The 19,768-nt window shown below is 48.4% G+C and overlaps 1 protein-coding gene across 3 annotated transcripts; it reads left to right on the top strand.

Moving 5' to 3' along the window:
- The first annotated feature begins 10,560 nt into the window (after positions 1-10,560).
- On the top strand, positions 10,561-19,023 carry LOC109757281 (uncharacterized). 3 transcript variants are annotated; one of them, XM_020316105.4, is made up of 8 exons: positions 10,561-10,712; positions 15,728-16,894; positions 17,082-17,172; positions 17,372-17,529; positions 17,604-17,655; positions 17,761-17,840; positions 17,931-18,024; positions 18,144-19,023. In XM_020316105.4, exons 2-8 carry the CDS (start codon positions 15,818-15,820, stop codon positions 18,644-18,646), a joined length of 2,055 nt encoding a protein of 684 aa, XP_020171694.1. In that variant the 5' UTR covers positions 10,561-10,712; positions 15,728-15,817; the 3' UTR covers positions 18,647-19,023. The 3 variants fall into 3 exon arrangements, with proteins under 3 accessions (XP_020171694.1, XP_020171693.1, XP_073364722.1); XM_020316104.4 differs by lacking the exon at positions 10,561-10,712 and adding an exon at positions 13,502-13,843; XM_073508621.1 differs by lacking the exon at positions 10,561-10,712 and adding an exon at positions 15,016-15,036.
- The last annotated feature ends 745 nt before the right edge of the window (positions 19,024-19,768 follow it).

Below are 19,768 nucleotides of genomic sequence, written 5' to 3'. Positions count from 1 at the left end.
CGCCGTCTGGCACCACCGCGGCGAGCGCCGCCCCTCTTCCCTCCGACGTGCCCTTCCGCTTCACCGGCCTCCGCCGCATCTTCTCCGACCGCACGCTCGAGCGGGACGCCCCCGCGGCGCCGTCCCCGCCACCGGCTTCTTCCTCGGCTCCGACACACTCCGTCGACGAATCCGGCCACCTCGAGCCTCCATCAAGCCCGCTGCCATCCCCTACGGCCCCACGGTGAGCTCCCGCGCGTAACGCCTCACCCCCCGCCCGTTTCCATGCATGTAACCGCCATCGCCATAGCTCCCGTAGGCCACCGCCGCCCTGCTGCGTCACCGCCGTGGCCACCGCTGCCATGGCCCCCGTCCGAGCCCTCCGTCGTGCTCCTGGTGTTCCCAGGAGCCCGGCGAGCCCTTCCTCTCGCCCTTTCGTGCCCCCTAGCCCATTCCCGACGTGGCCCCGAACGCCGCCGCCGCCCATGCTCGCCGCCGATGGTTATTCCGGCCGTCCCCGGGCGAGCCACCACCACCACCCGACATGGCGTCGTGCGCGTGTTCGAACGGTGCCAATCGCACGCGGAACGGCCGCCCCTAGCACGTTTCCGACGAGGTCCGAGCGGCTCCGCCGCGTTCTAGCGTCGCTGGCGGCGAGACGCCGGCCGCCACCGACGTAGCTGGGCGGGCCCCACCCCTGGCTCACTGCCAGTGGGCCTTAGGGGCCCCGTTGACTGGGTTGACCAAGTCAACACGCTGACATGGCAATACAGTGCCACTGACGAGCCGGCCCCACCGCTTAAATAACTAATTAAAATGGTTTTATAATTAAAAGTAATTAGTTTAGCTAATCAGCCACTAACATGTGGGGCCCAGCAGCTAATTAACCTCAGTTTAGTTTAAAATAAGCTCTGTTAAGTAACAGAGGCTGACAGGTGGGACCCACTGGTCAGTTTGACCTGGTCAGCCGTCCTATTGACTGCTGACGTCACAGTGATGTCATGCTGACGTAGTATTTCTTTTCTGATAATTTATTTAATTCCAGAAAATGTTTAAACCTTTAGAAATTCATAGAAAATAAACCGTAACTCCGATGAAAATGTTTTCTATATGAAAGTTGCTCAGAAAAATCCAACGAATCCGAATACGTGGTCCGTTCATCTGTCACATGCCCTTAGCATGCTGAACATGGAACATTCCCCCTCCGGTTCATCTGTCCGAAAACGCGAAACACCGGGAATACTTTCCCGGATGTTTTCCCCCTTCGCCGGTATCACCTACTACCGCGATTGGGCACACCTAGCATCACGCTTTGTCATGTCATGCATCGTTATGCATCTGTTTGCATTGTATTCATTGTTTCTTCCCCCTCTTCTCTCCGGTAGACTACGAGACCGACGCCGCTGCTGGTGCCCCGATCGACTACGCTGTTGACGACCCCTCCTTCTTGCCAGAGCAATCAGGCAAGCCCCCCCCCCCCCCTTGATCACAAGATATCGCCTATTCTTCTCTATACTGCTTGCATTAGAGTAGTGTAGCATGTTACTGCTTTCCGTTAATCCTATCCTGATGCATAGCCTATCCTTGCTACTACTGTTGTTACATTTACCTGCAATCCTACATGCTTAGTATAGGATGCTAGTTTTCCATCAGTGGCCTTACATTCTTGTCCGTATGCTGTGCTATACTATCGGGCCGTGATCACTTGGGCGGTGATCACGGGTATATACTTATATACTCTATACATGACACCTGTGGTGACTAAAGTCGGGTCGGCTCGTAGGAGTACCCGCGAGTGGATCTTGTGGCGGAGCGGCAGGGCAGGTTGAGACCACCTAGGCAAGAGGTGGGCCTGGCCCTAGACGGCGTCCGCGGTTACTTCAAAATAACACGCTTAACGAGTTCTTGGTATTTGATCTGAGTCTGGCCATTTGCTCTATACGCACTAACCAACTACGTGGAAAAGTTATGGGTACTCGAAGTCGTGGTATCAGCCGAAGCCTTCGTGACGTCAGCGACTGAGCGGCGCGCGCCGGATTGGACTGGAACGCCACTAGGCTAGGTCTGCTTCCGGCCGCGTATGCAACGTGCAGGTGTGCAATGGGCGATGGGCCCAGACCCCTGCGCGCATAGGATTTAGACCGGCGTGCTGACCTCTATGTTGTGCCTAGGTGAGGCTGCGACGTGTTGATCTTCCGCGGCCGGGCATGACCCAGAAAAGTGTGTCCGGCCAAATGGGATCGAGCGTGTTGGGTTATGTGGTGCACCCCTGCAGGGAAGTTTATCTATTCGAATAGCCGTGTCCCTCGTTAAAAGGATGACCCAGAGTTGTACCTTGACCTTATGACAACTAGAACCGGATACTTAATAAAACACACCCTTCCAAGTGCCAGATACAGCCCGGTGATCGCTCTCTAACAGGGCGAGGAGGAGGGGATCGCCGGGTAGGATTATGCTATGTGATGCTACTTGGAGGACTTCAATCTACTCTCTTCTACATGCTGCAAGATGAAGGCTGCCAGAAGCGTAGTCTTCGACGGGATTAGCTATCCCCCTCTTATTCTGGCATTCTGCAGTTCAGTCCGCCGATATGGCCCTTTACACATATATCCATGCATATGTAGTGTAGCTCCTTGCTTGCGAGTACTTTGGATGGGTACTCACGGTTGCTTTTCTCCCTCTTTCCCCCTTTCCTTTCTACCTGGTTGTCGCAACCAGATGCTGGAGCCCAGGAGCCAGACACCACCGTCGACGACGACTCCTACTACACTGGAGGTGCCTACTACTACGTGCAGCCCGCTGACGACGACCAGGAGTAGTTAGGAGGATCCCAGGCAGGATGCTTGCGCCTCTTTCGATCTGTATCCCAGTTTGTGCTAGCCTTCTTAAGGCAAACTTGTTTAACTTATGTATGTACTCAGATATTGTTGCTTCCGCTGACTCGTCTATGATCGAGCACTTGTATTCGAGCCCTCGAGGCCCCTGGCTTGTATTATGATGCTTGTATGACTTATTTGTGTTTTAGAGTTGTGTTGTGATATCTTCCCGTGAGTCCCTGATCTTGATCGTACACGTTTGCGTGCATGATTAGTGTACGATTGAATCGGGGGCGTCACACTGTGCGATGTAGGGGTGTATTAGTCGTATGATCAGATGGTTAGGTTCTTTGTGGTGGAACCAACCCACCCAGGTTCAAGTCCCAGACTTGATATGGATGCTCTCGTATTCCTGGATTAATTCCAGGCATTCCGACGATGTGCGTTCAGTGGGATTAAGTCCCAGACCTGATTCGACTACGAGGTGCCTGCAACAACTTTGTCAATCTCAAGATTTGGCGGCCTCGGTCTCTCAGAGATGCTCATAGGTGTAGGGTGTGTGTGTGCTCATGGAGGTGGTGGACATGCATGTATATGATGAGCGTCTACGTTTGTACTGTGTTCTAAAGAAAAAGCAGCAATCGATTTGGGTATTGAATTGTAGTAATTCCAAGCCTATGGCATGGGGTAACTGCCAGGTTATGTGGTTGTTGAATAATTTATCATGATCCGATTAGTAATGATCATGTTCGTGATGCACTTTGATCCAACCGCATAAAGGATGGCTCTGTTTCTGAGATTTGTATATCCAAGTTATATACTTACTTCAATATGTATAGTCACAAAATGTAGCAGAGATCCCAATACATCTGTCATCGTTTTTCTATTTGGCATTCAAATTCAAGAGATATTGATTCCATTTTTTTTCTTCTAAAGTCAGTTATTAATGTTGTCAAGATAACTTATATTGATATTATATAGACCTTTTGTTTTTGCTAATACTCATTTTATTGAGAGAAACGTAAGCCCTTTACATTGCCATGGGATTTCTTTTCTGCACATTGTATGTTATATGCAAATTTATTTTTCTTTGGAACCAAGAAGAGGCCACATATAAACCATAAAGGAAAACAGAGTATTCTCTTCTACATTTTATGATTGTAGGTTACAATACTCTGTTTTGATTAGAATACTCTGCACAATAAAGTTGCTACAAAAATTCTTTCCAACCAGATTTAACCACATGGAGAAAAGGAGTATTCTAATATACAATTCCCAGATTGCAACTAGATATCTTTTCTTACCACCTCCACCTTGGTACCATACACTGACAAACTGCCAATGCATACCGAAGAAATTAGTGTGCAGACATTACACATTTCTGGGAAGAAATGAATATTCTCACCATGCATATTTGCATCTTTAAGCTAACATCAACCTGCATACTGCTCGTGCTCTTCTGTACCACGAGATGTTCACCATGCAAAATAAAGAGAATCTGAAGATGAATATGAATTCTGAAATTAGAAAAATAATTCACAGGGAGTAATTAAATATTGTAATATACTCTGAATAAACCAGATGAATTTGTCTTGAAAAAACAATAGTCCAAAGACGGCCGTTAATTATTTTTAGAGTCATTAAATCAAGCTTTCACATATGCTATGTTCTAATTTCTGAAATACTTAGAGCATCTCCCAACAGGCGCGCAACGCTAAAAGAGCGTTTACAGCGTCGGAATCGTGAGTTTTTGCACGCCGCGGAGCGCTGGCTCTTTCGGCCGCTGCAAAATATAGCGCGCGCGAGCCACTCCAGCAGACGCGCTAAACTGCAGTGCGCGCGAGCAGCCGACGCTTGCCATATGTTGCATTTTGAAGACAATATAGTGATATTTCAAACATCAAAACAAGACATAGCATAGTTTAAAATAATCATGCCACATCACATCATCATCCAACCAAGTTGAAAATCGTGCAACCAAGTTCATGACATAAAAATTCACGCAAACAAATGTCATATCAACAATCATGCCTCATCATCCTCATCTCCGTCCTCCTCTTCCTCCGTTTCTTCATCCTTCAAAGACGATTGTTCCTCCTCCTCTACACTGTGTGACGCCGCATCATCATGGAGAGCTCAGAACGCGTTGGCAAGATCTCCAACAGCGGCGGCGGCGGAGGGGTCGTGGGTGTAGGAAGGGGTGAGGGGGATGTCGGTGCGTCCGTCCATCGGGCGAATTCGCCGGCGGCGACGCGGCGGGGCGAAAGCGGCGCGGCGGAGAGGGTGCGGCGCGGGCACTCGAGTGTGCAGCGCGTGGGAGTGGGCGCAGCAAATAAACGGCACGTGATGCCATTTCGGCCCGCGCGCTGAACTACTTATGCCGCGCGCGCGGCTTTAGCACCTCCGTTGGAGCTCCCGGAGCGGTTGCGTGCGCGCAAAAATCCGAAATTTTTCAGCGCAACGCTTATATAGCGCGGCTATTGGAGATGCTCTTAGCCTTAATAAGTTTTCTCCAAAGCCCATTTTGCGCTTCAAGTTTCCACCACCACTTAGTCGTATGTCTACTATTTTCCTTTTCTAAATCCACAACCCCTACGTTTCTTCTCCGACCTAAATACTCTAGGCCATTTCACCATATGATATTTTTTCTTACAACTTCCTCACTGCCAAAAGAAACGTTTACGAGGTTTGTCTAATTTATTCAGAGATGTTTTATTGGAGGAACATTGGTATTACATAAGTTGGAATACCATATAGAATTTAATATTATTAATCTGCCACTAGAGGAGGCAGAATTCCCAACCCATGCATGCATCCAACATCTTGATCACCTTAGCTTCCATGAAATCCAACTCACCGAACTCAAGAAAAGCTAACAGGGCGCCAAGGTACTTTAAAGGTAAATATACCACATGACGCCCAACCAAATTACCGGAAAACTCAATAATAACATTGTCAGCATGAAGAGAAAATATCTCACTCTTATTGCAATTAATTTTGATACTAGACATGAGCTCAAACATACACGAAAGCGGTTTCTGGTTAATAGTTTGGTCAAGGTCGTGGTTAATGCATAGAACATTATCATCAGCATATTGTAGTGCACCCAACCCACCAAAAGGTTATTACTTTGCGCTTTTAAGAATCATCTCTGTTAAACATTCAATTGCAGCAAAAATGAAATCACCCTCCTCCGGCACGACATGGGGGGGGGGGGGGGATAGTCGTGCGCCGTTGCCGGGACCCTTCCATCCTCCTCCTCGTCTCGTAGGCGCCGACGAAGCCGGGGTACGCTCCAGTGATGGCGGTGTCCTAGGCAACCTTCACTCTCCTTCCCGTCTGAACGACGGCGGGGGAGGCCCAGGCGCGTGGCAGGGGGTCGTTTGTGGCCAGGGCTGGCAGTCGATCTAGGCGCTGCGGGCCTGTAGGCTGGTGGTCAGTTGACTTTGCCGTAAGCTTTTTGGAAATCAAGTTTCAATGCAATGCATACTTTGTTCTTGATATGAGCATGATGCATGATCTCATGAAGAGAAAGAATACACAACAATATAATTTTTTCTAATGGAAGTGTTGTGCTTGTGGTGAAGTAAAAACTGCAATTCAATTGAAAAGGTAAGAGAGAGAGAGAACGATCTTATTGGGCCGGTCCACTAGTGGAAAGACGTGGGCCTAAGCCTTCACACTTCACAATGATTGTTTGACCCATGTTGTTGTTTAGTGGATCTGACATTAGCTCAGTCCATATTTCTTTAGCAAGTCAGTTCTGTGTTGAGCAACACTGAAATAAAATATTGTAGATGAAATAAATCCTTCTTGGGTCCCCAATAATTCCTGTGTGGGTACCAATCACACTAGTCTTCTTAGTTGCATCAAGTATAAACTAGTAATGGTATACTCCCTCCGGCCCAAAAAGCTTGTCTTAGATACATCCATATCTAGATAAAAGTAAGACGGTTTTTTGGACGGAGGTAATACAAACTATTTTTATTTAAGGAGTAATTTCAATGGGCAAAGATTCAAATCAGCTGACCAATAACGACGCCTGCGTCCGCCGGAGGCCGTCAGATCGGATTTTAACCAGATGGCTCGGGAGCAATGTATTACCTAGACTAGTTTTCGCAACTGAGCTATTGTTGCAATCCTCCCACCGCAACAAGTGATGTGTTGTGGGATCTGGATCTTGATCCTCTCGTGCTCTCCCGAGCTCCCCGTCAAGCCGACACCTCCCTGCGTAGCACTGACCGCCGCCACTGTTGCTCGCACCTGGTAGAACGTGGACGAGGCCGCCGACAAGCACGCCGATGAGTCACCTCTCCTCGTCTCCCCGTGTCCGCTCGCGGTCAGTGGCCATGGTCGCTCGAGCGCGCACACCGAAGCTCTGCTCCGGTCGTCGTCGCCCAGCTATGCTGCTCTGGCCCCATGTTGCATCGCCTCCACCACCACCATCATCGCATACGCAACACCCCCCCCCCCCTTCCCCAATAAGGGAGCTTCGGCTCAAGGCCATGACCGCAAGCAATGCAACGCGGTGACCTTCTGCAACAAGACACCTGTTGCAAAAAAATGCAACAATAAATATACTTAAAAAAGAATGTCAAAAATATTCTCCAACAAGACCTTTGTTGCCAAAAAAAACTTGCAGCACAACCTTTGTTACAAATATTTCTGCAATAAGACATGTGTTGCAAAAGGGTTTTCGCAACACAACTTTGGTTACAAAAATGATAACGACGCTTGACTGGGAGATTGCTTCAGATCGCACGGCTCGTAGACCGGCGGAACATTTTATAAGATCCGTCGGCCGACGCGTAACATGACCCAATTTCAATGCAGGCGATGAGAAAAAAAATGATGATACCAGTAAACCACCTTATTGGGCCGGCCTACTAGCGGGAAGACATGGGCCTAGCCTCCATTGTTTGCCCCTGTTTGTGTGTGTGTGTGTTTTTAGTGGAACAGACATTATTGGGTTCTTTAGGTCAGTTCACATTTTGCTCAAAAAAATATATGAAAAGCTCAGTTTACATTCCGTCGGTTCTCCAGAATATTCGACTATATTATTATACAGTATTCAGCATGATGGGAGTGATTTTCTTTTTAAAAAAACAAGCATCATGAGATGGACAGTTTATAGTGGCCTGGCGCATGCATGCCCGGCCGCGTACCAGTGCGTCGACGAACCGGTAGAGCATATAGGAGCACTCCTACTTGTTAATAATAATGCAATCGATATCTCGCTGCAAATGATCCTGACAGTGACAGGCGGTCTCCGAATCCTACGATCTGAATTAACTAGGTAATCCAGAGAGATACCGAATCGTGCCAGATTAATCCAGGAGATTTATCATTGCTCGCCTCGCCTCGCCTGAAAAGGCCAGGACGCGCATAGCATAGTACACTCTGATCGTGGCCATCTCACTTGCCGTATCCCCACCACCTCACCTCACAGTCGCACACGACACGGCGATCACACGTACCCGAAAAGTGATCGCTTGTCCAGCTCAAACGATCCATCCACCACCCCCATGTGCACCGGTGGCTGTGGACGTGGAGGCCGGAACACGCCCCACTTGCTCCATCCACCACCATTGGCATCTGCGCTGCGACCCTGCAAGTTGCGACCGTACATGGCCATGGCCTAGACAAGGCGGACGTGCTCATGGTTGGCGCCGGAAAGCTCGCCGGCCAGATAATAACCCTACTACCCGACCCCCGCGTCCCTCCTCGAGGCGACACGGGGGAAACCCCAGATCCCCGCCGCCGGCCAACACCCCATCCCTCCCCTCCCCCTCGCCGCCGCCGAGGGCCTCTGTCGGGCAAAGCCCGGGCAGGGCCGGCGGCGGCGGGGCCTCTCCTCGGCGCAGCTCCCCGCCCCATGGCCATGGCGCCGTGCTCAGTCGTCGGCGGCGTTTGACGGCGTGGTGCCGCGAGGGCTCGGCGGTGGCATGGCGCGGTGGCTGCGGGGGCGATGTGAGCTCCGTCCGGCGGTGGTGCCTGCGGCTGCGGCGGCCGATGGCCTCTGTTCCGTCCCGACCCCCCTCCCTGGATCTGGATCTGGCCAGTCGGGACCCGGGCGTGGCTGTCGGCGGGCGTGGTGACGCCGGGCTTCCACGGTTGCTGGGCACGGTGGTGGTGTCGGCAGTTGCGCGGGGGGCTCGGTGTGGTGGTGGCCGACGACGGTGCACAGCAAGAGACGCGGAGAGGCGGCGGTCTTGGCGGGGACAGCAGCGGTGTGGTGAGGCGGGCTGGTGGCAGCGGCACGTACTGGAGGCGGCGGCGCGAACCACCGTCCAGGTGGGTGGCGGAGCTACGATGGCTCGGCTAGGAGGGAGTTCCTGGCAAGCAGCGAGCGTCCGGGCCACCTCTGGGCTGTGTGGCGGGCGGCGGCGGTCTCCCGGTGGTGCCGGTGTGGGAGTTGGCCGCGGCTAGGTGTGGGATCGGCGAAAGTCTGTCACTTTTGGAGCAGATGATAGACTTTGGTGGCGGTTCTAGCCCTTGCTGGAGGAGTTGGCGGTTGTGGTTCCTCGGCCAGGTTTGGTGTTTGGTGGGCGGCGCTTATCCTTGCTGTGCGGTCTGTCGGCGGTCTTTGGCTATGCAGCTTCAATGGCGAGGCGTTGCGGTGGCGGCGGTGCGTAGCGTCCTGGACGGTGCTGCCCAATTCCTTTGAGGTGTGGAGATGTGCGATGACCGGATGAAAACCTTGCACAGCTCTTGCCGGGCCGGCGGCGATGGCGCCTGTGGGTGTCGTCCCCCTCCTTGGAGGCGTCGCCGAGGTGTTTCGACATTTTCCTCGCTCGGGTGGAGTTGGTTGTTGTCTCCGGGCGAAAGCCTTGATTCAGTCGGATCGGCACGATGGCGGCGTACTTGACGTCGCTTTTTTGTTGGGAGCATCGTGTTTGGAGACACGGCTTCGTTCCTCGTTGCTCTTCTCCGGTGGTTGCCGTGGTCCTATTCTGATATCCGGCAGCGCTATGCACGACCATGACCGGTGCATCCAAGACGGTGTTTTCCTCATATCGGAGCAAGTCCTGCCATTTACCTGCCACCTCCTCTTCGGCATTCAGGGTGTATGGTGCGTCGACAAGCGAAGTAATGTGGGAGCAGTTGGTCTTCGGAGTTGCTTGGTGTGGGTTGAGACGCGGTGTTGTTATCTGTTAGGCAGGCGCTTGTGCTTTGTAGTGTTGTATGGCCGTCAGTGCCCGTGTGTGGTGTTTGTGCTACGCTCGTTGTTCGCAATGAACGGTGGTCTTCTTATACTTACAATTTTGCCTTCTAAGTTATGGTACGTCTAGGCGTACTCTTGAAAAAAAAAAAGCTCGCCGGCCACATGGACACGGACACGTAAATAATCCATGCCGCGCGAGGTTTGGCGCCGGACGTGGAGCATAATAACCATGGCACGGCAGCACGCGGCTGGTTAAACAAAGCCGGCATCCATCTGGCGACCTGCACTTTTGGAAATTATTGCGAGGGCGAGGGGATCCATGTCAAAGCTTGCGGAATCTTACCTAACCCCGGGTTGGGATTAGACGGGGCGAGCTGAGAGCCACATGCTTCTGCTTTGTGTAATCTCCCTGCTGTTTGGAGTTGATCCAGCGTCTTGTCTGACTTCACAGCGAGCGAATGCGCCAAAGTGTTTGACATTGCTGCTGCTTGGGTAACAGTACTAGTGCTACAACTTGCTACTAGTATAGTATTTTGTTTGTCGCCCTTAGCCTAATCCTTGCCTACAAATGGCCGCATTAAGGCCTGCTTCTTCTTCTTCACCACCTTCGTCCTAGACAAACTGCTCCCACTAATGAGCATTAGCCTTGCTTCCTGAACCTGAAACATCCTCCCAAAACATCACTGCAGGTCCGTCGCTTCTGCTCTCTGGCAACTCTGGATGGAATAACTCCCCTGCAGAAGCTTAATTAGGTGCGTGCCCATCCCTGACCAACGTACAGAGCCTTAAATTCCGCGCTTGTTTGATGCTCTTGTGCATTGCAAAGTTTGTTCCTTGCTTGTTTCAGTACTCTACTACTTGTTGCCTGTCCGTGTCTGTCCGGTCCTTTGGCATATTCTGAAAACAAAACTCTGGATCAGTGATATCTTCGCTTCAGAGTTCATTCAGAGCTAACTGCCGTGCACAGCACCATGATTATCTGCACCTCTTAGTTTTCTTTCTTTTCTCCGAGCGCTTAATTAGCTGCTACAGTATCTTGGTTCTGACGCTCAGATCCGAGAAGCGTTCAGCTATGTGCGCAGAGGCAGCTTGACTGCATTTCTCTGTCAAGACTCGACAGCCAGAAAACATTCATATATTCTCTGGAAAAAGTCGTGCATCTAGTGCTTTCTCTTCTTTTTTTTTTTTTGAACAGGAATGCTTTCTCTTCTTTAGTTATCAACTTCATCGACCTTTCTAGCGAGAAAAGTAAAAATAATTACAAGTGCTAATAATACGTGCTCGTCAACGAAATGGCACAGCCCCGCGGAAACCAGAGTAGAAGAAACAGGAGCAACTTGTCCAGCACAGCACAGATATACAAGCTGTTACCTGTTAGCCATAAATTATGCAAGCTAAGTTTGACAGATTAGATCCGTTAACCTGTAGGCTGGAACATTTTCGCCGCTAAATCAATTTTCTATCTATCTACAACCAAGATTATTATACCCGGTCCAAGCATTAGGTCCACGTCATATCAGCAAAGGAAAACGCTGTACCACCGGCCATTTTCCTTCTTCTTTCCAAGCCACACCGTCCATTTTCTCCCCGTGAACTAGCACTAGCAGTACATGCGATGCGCGCACCCCTACCCCTACCCAACATGTGAACGCGGAAGATCAGTCCACAAAGTGCGTATTGTTCTACGATCAGAAGGTCTAAAAGTCGAATCAGGCTTCCGTTGGAAAGAAGCATGGTGGTGAGTGGGTTATCTGAAGAAAAGCCTCCATCCAATTGGAGGAGGAGATCGATATATGCTAAAATAATCGAGGCCACTAGCTCATAGCTCCATCACCCCCCCAACCCAACTCACATGCATCACTGTCCCGCTGCCCCTTTATCCATAGTTCTATGGCACTTGTTGCAACTCAACAACTGTTGCCATGAGAGCGAACGCATGGGTTGTTTGTCTAGACGCGTGCGAAGAACCGGGATGTGTTCGACAAGTGACGCCAATTAGGTAGGTCTCCATCTCTTTCTCTAATGTATACTATGTATAGTGTATAGAGAGATCACATGTGGAAGATATGTTGGATGGCCTAAATAATGAAGTGCACCCGGGTGTATTAGAGCTTGGTATTTTCGGAAATAATTGAAAACCACACTCTTAATTTTAGGGAGTGTGTTTACGGATTTATGAAGAAAAAACACGGCTCCAAGGAGTCCGTAATCATTTCCAAAAATAATTCGAGTTCAAGGAGACTGGGATCATTTTGTAATTTCCTGAAAAATGTCAACTATTGTCTCTTGAGTCTGCATTCTGAATTTATGTAAAAATATATTTGTGGTTAAATTTCTTTTGCCTCTTTATTTTGCATTCCGAGGAATGGTCGCTTTATTGAGCTTTTTTAGCTGCTCGGATATGTGTAATAAATAAGAAATAAGCAATTTGGTCCTCTGTCCCTACCGCAGGCACATTACGGTTATTTGGATTTTTCATAAGTTCATTTCTGATCTCGAGATTTAAATTTGAAGGCAAAAAAGTACATCGATAGACCGATATTAAATGCCATATCAGTGCGTTTCATTGAAACCTAAAGTATTTGATGACACCATTGATGTGAAATTTTTATGTTTCTCCTCAAGTCAGTTTTTTTCTTACCATTCCTTTATTGTCAACTCGCGGGTTACCCCAAACCAAACAAATGTATAGTAGCTCATGCGTAAACTAAACGGCATCTCCCCGGAAAAAAAAAACTACTCCCTCCTTCCATATATATAGGGCCTAATACATTTTTCGAGGTTGCCTTTGACTATTGATAAGATTAATAATATATGAGATGTATAATGTGAAAATTATATCATTAGAAGCTCCTTTCATGTACGAATTTGATGATGTGCTTTGTGTAACTTGCATGTCATATATTATTGCTCTAACATGTTGTCAAAGTTAGTCTCAAAAACACATTAGGCCCTATATACATGGAAGGAGGGAGTAAACTAAATCGCATCTGAATATAGTTCATCTGTTTCAAATATAAGGTGTATTAATGTTCTGAAAAGTTGAAGTTCTCTAACTTTAGCCAATTTCTCACCACAATACTATTGTAGACTTTGATATATTTTTGCTATAAACTCGATTGAACATAGAAAATTTTGACTTTTTTACAAAAACCAATAGCCTTATATTTTAAAAAACAGAGGAAGTAGGAAGCAATATCAAGAAAATCGAAAGAAGTACTAGTATGACAACATAAAAAACGCCTCACTTCCACGACAACATACCTGTCGTCAGAAGGACCCAAAATTACAAGTTACTCCTATTTCAAAGTCGACGGGACCAAATTAAACCCCGAAAATCACTGCACATTTCGAAACTTTTGTTTGGAAACTGGCAGCAATCCCACCGAAAATTCCGTAGGTTTCCATGCCGTCGGACACGCAGCAGCAGCCAATCAAGAATCAGAAGAAGAGGGGGGGAAAGACCGGCCGAGCACCGGGCCGGAGAATGCGATGCGACCGATGATAAAAGGCGGACCGCGTCGGGATTTAGCGTTACAGCTCGATTTATTTACAAGGGAACAACTCGACCGCCTAGGAAACCAAGGCCACAAGGTACGTACAAAGACGGAGGGAGGGAGGGAGGGAGGGAGGGAGCGCACGGAAGTGAAGGAGCGGAAGAGTCCAAGAACCCCAATCCCAAGCTCCAACCGGAACGAGTCCTCATTCCTCTCCCCTCTGTCTGTCCCCCCTCGAACCCTCCGCCGCCCGCCCCGGGAGCAGCAGCAGCGCGCGGCTGGGCGCGGGAGGCCTTCACGGCGGCCGGAGGGCGGAGGCGACGCCGTGGAGAACCGATCGATTCTCCTCGCCGGCCTTGTCCGGGGACCTCACGCGCGCGGAGAAGGTGACGAGATTCGGATTCCTTTCTGTTTGTCTTTCCTCTGGGGGGCCGATCCGTATGGTTTGGTTGCTGGAATGCAACAGTGATTTGCTATACGGAGTATCTCCCTCTCCTCCTCTGTGGCCGTTCCTGTTTGAATGGAACAGTTCGTGGGCAGTGGGTTATGCTTCGTTATTTTTGGGGCCTCGGTAGTACTACTTCGCTTTCTTTTCTTCCAAAACTTTGGATTTTAGCCCTCGTTTTGTCTAGGCCGCCTGGGATTTAACTGGAAATTTTGTTCATCGAGTTGCGATCAAGCGCTAGTAATCACCAGAAGCTTGGAACGTTTATTTCAGGAAAGGGGCTTTTTTTGGGTGTGTTTTTGTCATTTTGAAACGGACGAGCGTTGCTTTTCTCACATTCTAGTAGTGGTACCCGATTCAACACCAGTGCGATCAGATTATCCCCGTTGAATGGCGCCGTGCTGTTGAGATCACTCCAGACGATACGTTTTCATTCACATCGCATTCACTATTGTGCCTTCCAGTTAGTATTTGTACTCAACCGAGCCGGCACTGGTAACGTTCGGAATCTGTGTCGGCATAGTTAAATTCTTCGTCCTTTTCATCAGAAGGATTAAGAGTTTAAGACGAAGGGGAGGCGCCGAAAATAAATTCGTTTCATTTGTGCACAGGAACCAAAGAAGCCCTCCAAATCAATCAAAAACGAAAGATCGCTGCCGCATCTTTCTCCCTTTGATTGATGAGAGCAGCGTAAAGACGCGTCTTTAATGGCCGGCCAGCCACGCGCCTACGCCCGAGCCCGTCCGGCCGTCGGCGCAGTGCTAGTGGTAGGCGTTAAAATAGAACAGCCAGCGCGCGGCGGCAGCGCACGTCGCTGGGCCCCCGCCGGTGGCACGCAGCAGCCAAAGTACACGGTGTGTGTAGCAGCTGTTTTTACGTGCCGTCCTCCTCTCCTCTCCTCTCCTCTCCTATGGCCCTTCTTTTTTACTTTTGTCTCTTTAGCCTTTCTGCGCTGTTTCTAGCTGTTGCTTGCTTGCTTCCCCTCGGGATCTGCGCGCCATGCCGCCTCCCCTGCTTTGTGGCCTCCGCCGCCTGCCCGTGTGGGTTGGTCGCCTGCTTCCTCTGCCGGCGCGGCGGGATGCCCAACGTGGGTACGGTTTGGCAGCGTTGTGTTGGTGAGCTGTTGCCTTGTTGGTGAGCAGGACTCCGGTGCTTTGCGATTTTATTTTTAAGTAAGAGGAAGAGCCTGTGCGGCTATGCTTGTGTTTTTCCTTGCATCTGGCCTATGGTACGTAGTACTCCCTCTGTAAACTAATATAAGAGCGTTTAGATCACTATTTTAGTATTCTAAACGCTCTTATATTAGTTTACGGAGGGAGTACGTAGTTTCTTGATGGATAACCAGTTGATCTGCAATGCTGCTTGCTGATTGCGCGATTCGTTATTTTCAGTTGTGTTGTCCAAGGCCTCCTCACTTGTTTCCTTGGATTATTATCATGTAGGAGTGGGGGCATTTCTTTGCTCCTCTGTTGGCTGCAGGACCTCTCACTTTGCCCACTTGCATATTAGTGCCTGTCATGAGCATTTCCTTGTACCTGTACAAGTCTGGATATTATGATTGTTGCTGTTATACCGTCGCTAGTTTCATGTAATAATTGAACTGGTTATCTAATTGTACTCAAATGTGATAAATAAAAATGTGCGATTTTGGGCAAGAATATAACTGATAAAGTTGGTCAGCAATCACTGGACAATTACTTGACATATCGGGCACTCAATCATTTCTTTTGCGTTCAGTTCATTTCCACTGTACTACATGTTTTTCTCATGTTCTCGGCTGCTCTATTCCATGTCACCAGCCTGACATTTGCGTTGTCAATTGCAGATGACATTTTGATCACTACTCACCTTTCACACTGGTCGACAAGACCTCTGGGCCGATTGTTTTCTCAATCTAGAAGAGATTTAGTGCGATATGCCAAGATCCAACTCAGACAGGGATGATATCTTCTTCGATGCATTTGATGATATTAGTTCAGCAAGGGAGCCTTCATCATCAGATGATTGTAGTACGAGTGGCGAAGGATTGGCACCAAGGGAATTCGAGTACGACATTTGGGCAAACGAGCCAATGAGTGTTAAAGAAAGGCGGCAAAGATTTCTGGAGGGAATGGGATTGGATGACTTAGGTTCCACTAAAGTTGATCTTCCTCAATGCCAGGCAGAGATAACAAGTGCTGACACTTGTGCTGACTTGCAGGAAAGGACTGTTATGAGCGACGTCTCTTCTTTGGGTTCATCTATACCTGAGAATGAATCAGCATTTGATGCCGCCTGCTGCATAAGGGATCTGGATAGTGGAAAGAGATATGTGGTTCATAATGGCGGGCATGACGGACTAACTAGCTTTCTCAAGGATGTTGCAACAGATAAGGTGTTGTCTCTTCTGGAGTTTGAAAGCTTAGTTGGCGTTTCTCGATCTGTTCAAAAGTTATTACGAAGAGCATATTGTCAGAGTCCTGCCCTGGCAACAGAGGCAAAAGAGGCTATTGGTGGAAAGAAAAAGGATATCAAAAGCTTGTGCAAAAACTTGATGAAGAAGAGGAGTTTCGGTGGAATGTGCAAGACTGATGTCCATGTAAAAAGCTGCACGACAAGTATACCATCTAGAACAAAAGTTCAGCACCGAAAGAAGAAGAATGCGGAATTCTCTGCCGTCTATATGGGTCAAGAAATCCGGGCTCACAACGGTTTAATTAGAGTGATGAAGTTTAGTCCGTCTGGCTGGTATTTAGCAAGTGGTGGTGAGGACTGTGTTGTGAGAATATGGCAGATTACAGAAGTGGATGCACATTCTAAAATGTATGGGGGAGAAAACTACCCTCATGAGCATGTAGAGAAAATTAAAATCCTTAAGCCGAAGCTAGCAGAGGGGCAGGGCCGTGCACTTGCAGTTATGCCAAGCAAGGGTTTTCACATTACAGAGAGCCCACTACATGAATTACATGGCCATACAGGTGATGTCCTGGATATGACATGGTCGAATTCAGATGTAAGTTTCTCGTTTGGTTCTCTAGAGCTATCACATTACTCATGCTCATACTCAACCTACATTTTGGACTGAAATACCATGATTGTCTGTTAATATGTTTTCATGTATCATGAACATACTCTTAGATTATTATCTTTTGTTACATTTGCTTAATTGCTTACCTTCATTGGCTTGGTTTTGACTGCAGTGTCTGTTGACCTCATCAAAAGATAAGACAGTCAGGTTGTGGAAAGTTGGCTCAGATGTTTGTCTTGGAGTATTCAGACACAAAGACTACGGTAAGCAGAAATATCATAAACCAACTGTTGTGTGCTTTTGATGGCCTAGTGCCTTGCCCATTGTTGACTTCTTACATTGTTCTACTGGTTTTGTTGTTTTAGTGACAAAGAGTCTTATCGTATACTCCAAATTTTGAGCCATTGCAGTTTCAATATTTCCGTGGATAAGAACTTGACTTTCCTTTGAAATTGCCAACAGTGACGTGCGTTCAGTTCAATCCTACTGACGAAAGATACTTCATCAGTGGTTCAATAGATGGTAAAGTTCGCATTTGGGATGTTCTAGACAAGCGGGTCGTCAACTGGGCTGATACCAGGAATGTCATATCTGCTGTCAGTTACCAACCAGATGGAAAGGTTTGGATCTGATCAAAATGTTATTGCAGATTATTTTGCATTACTTAATACTAATTCATGCTTTTGTAAATCAGAATTTTGTTGTTGGCACGACTGGAGGAGTTTGTCGCTTCTACGATCAATCAGGTACATAGAAGTCAGCACTTACCATCCATGTGGTTTTTGTTACTTTGCATGTCTCTTAATAATGATATATTATAGTACTCTCAGCTGAGCAGTTCGTTTCTGTAGGTGAAGACATCCAACTAGACAAAGAATTGTTTATGCAAGGGAAAAAGAAATCTGCTGCCAATCGGATCAAGAGTCTGCAGGTGTGATATCTGCCATGATATTCTCTACTGGTAGTATATTTGGAAGTAATTATTATGCCGATAAACTAATTTGTGATTGGCACTTCGCAGTTATGTACAAGTGATTCCCCTAGATTCCTAGTTACCTCAACAGATTCCAAGATTCGAGTTGCTGATGGTGCTGATATAGTCCAAAAGTTTAAAGGCACGTATATTTTTGCAGAAGTTTCCATCCTTCATTGGCTTAGAAAGTTGCCATTTTCACATGTTTACGTTCCATGACCTCAGTGATCCTAACACCATCCTTTGTACTTTACGATGCAGGGCCTTGGAAGTCGAAGGCTCTTTCATCACCATCGCTAACATCAGATGGCAGATATCTTATATCCACCGGCATGGACTCCAATGTCTACATATGGAATTTTGACAACTCAAGCGGCGCCTCACAGAAAGGCGAAGCCAAATCGGTTCAATCATGCGAAATGTTCTTCTCCAAGGACGTGACAACCGCGGTACCATGGCCGGGGGTGCATCGAGACAGGCATGTCAAGCCGTCCCGCTTGCCCGAGAAATCTGTCAGCGCGTCGGCTTTACGCCGTCATGGAGGAGAGAGCCGTTCCCCTGGGACATGGTTCTTCGCAGATGGTATGAGGGGGTCTGTGACGTGGCCAGAGGAGAAGCTCACTTCGGCGAAACCTGTGAATGGCCCCCGGCTGGCTGACTGTCTCTCGGCGATATCGGCTGCCTGGAACATGGTGATAGTGACGGCAAGTCACGGCGGCGTGATACGGTCCTTCCACAACTACGGCTTGCCTGTGACATTGTGAGGCCGTAAGCTTTGGTCATTAGCTTCTTCTACTGACGACCTTGAGTTGTTTTTTTGTTCTTCCTCTGGAAGTGTTGGGAGTGTGGTGGAAGAGAGGTTTGGTATAGCACCAACAAAAGAGGGAATATTGTACCACGGGGGTCCCTAGCTTCTGGAAAGGAGATTAATCAGTGGAGATGCTTGCTTTTGTCTGCAAGCTCTCTCTCTTTTTTTCTTCATGAAAAGGCCTCAAAATTGTTGCTCCGGTTTTTTTTTTGCTAGTTAGTTCTAGCATATGTAACCCTGTTGAAGCTGTTTTCAAAGATGGTGGGCAAAAATCCTTGTGTGTATTTCACTCTTGGAAGACCAGACAGTACAAGTCCTGATGTTTTGGCTGCATTTGGGTCCAGTTCATGTCAGTCAAGCTGGTGACTGATGAGGTGAGGCCTCCCACAAGTTGCTTCCAGTCATGATCATGAGCTTGTTGCGATTCTCCTAGCTGTGGCTATGCGCGTTCGGTACAGAAAGCGCTACTTGAATGTTCCAGCTTGCCAACTTGGTGAGTTGGTGGCAGGAAAAGCTCCAACCCTAGTCATGCGGAGCCGCACGTTTCGATCGGTTCGGCTCACTCGCAGCCGTCGCCTGCCTCCGCCCCATTTTAAAGTGCACGTTCCTGATGACGACGTTCACGATATACGTGTTTGCTCGTACAACACAGGGGGCCAACAGAGTGAGTGACGGGTCTGCAGATAGTGTAGCTGTTTGTGGGCCTGTGCTGATGATTTTTTTTCTGTTAATCATGGTGCTACCTCGCTGTTTGGTTGAGACCTGGGAACAGTAAGACAAGTGCACTAGGAGCAGCCCACCTCGTGGAGATTTAATGCTGCAGCAACTACTTGTGCGCTGCAACGGGCTTCTTCCATCTTAGATCATCACCATCCTATTTTACAGCTCCGGAAGGCCGAATAGAGGTTCTAAGAGCATCTACAATCATAGTTGGCATATCTGGGCCCTTATACGTTCGTGGGCTCATTGGGACACCCCCGCGGTCAGCGAGTCATTTGTCCTCCCTCACAACCACCTTATATCCCAATACCCAAATTCATGCAAATTCATACACGTCCATCACATAACGTAAATTCAT

The sequence above is a fragment of the Aegilops tauschii genome, chromosome 2 (genome assembly GCF_002575655.3).
Source record: "Aegilops tauschii subsp. strangulata cultivar AL8/78 chromosome 2, Aet v6.0, whole genome shotgun sequence".
NCBI classification, from domain to species: Eukaryota; Viridiplantae; Streptophyta; class Magnoliopsida; order Poales; family Poaceae; genus Aegilops; species Aegilops tauschii.
This window is presented reverse-complemented; position numbering and strand designations above follow the sequence as displayed.

Excerpts from the sequence above, each read along its gene's own strand:
- LOC109757281 (XM_020316105.4), top strand. The coding sequence starts at position 15,818 with ATGCCAAGATCCAACTCAGACAGGGATGATATCTTCTTCGATGCATTT. Across the intron at positions 16,895-17,081 it reads TGACATGGTCGAATTCAGAT|TGTCTGTTGACCTCATCAAA; the intron begins GTAAGTTTCTCG and ends TTTTGACTGCAG. Across the intron at positions 17,841-17,930 it reads ATCGGATCAAGAGTCTGCAG|TTATGTACAAGTGATTCCCC; the intron begins GTGTGATATCTG and ends GGCACTTCGCAG.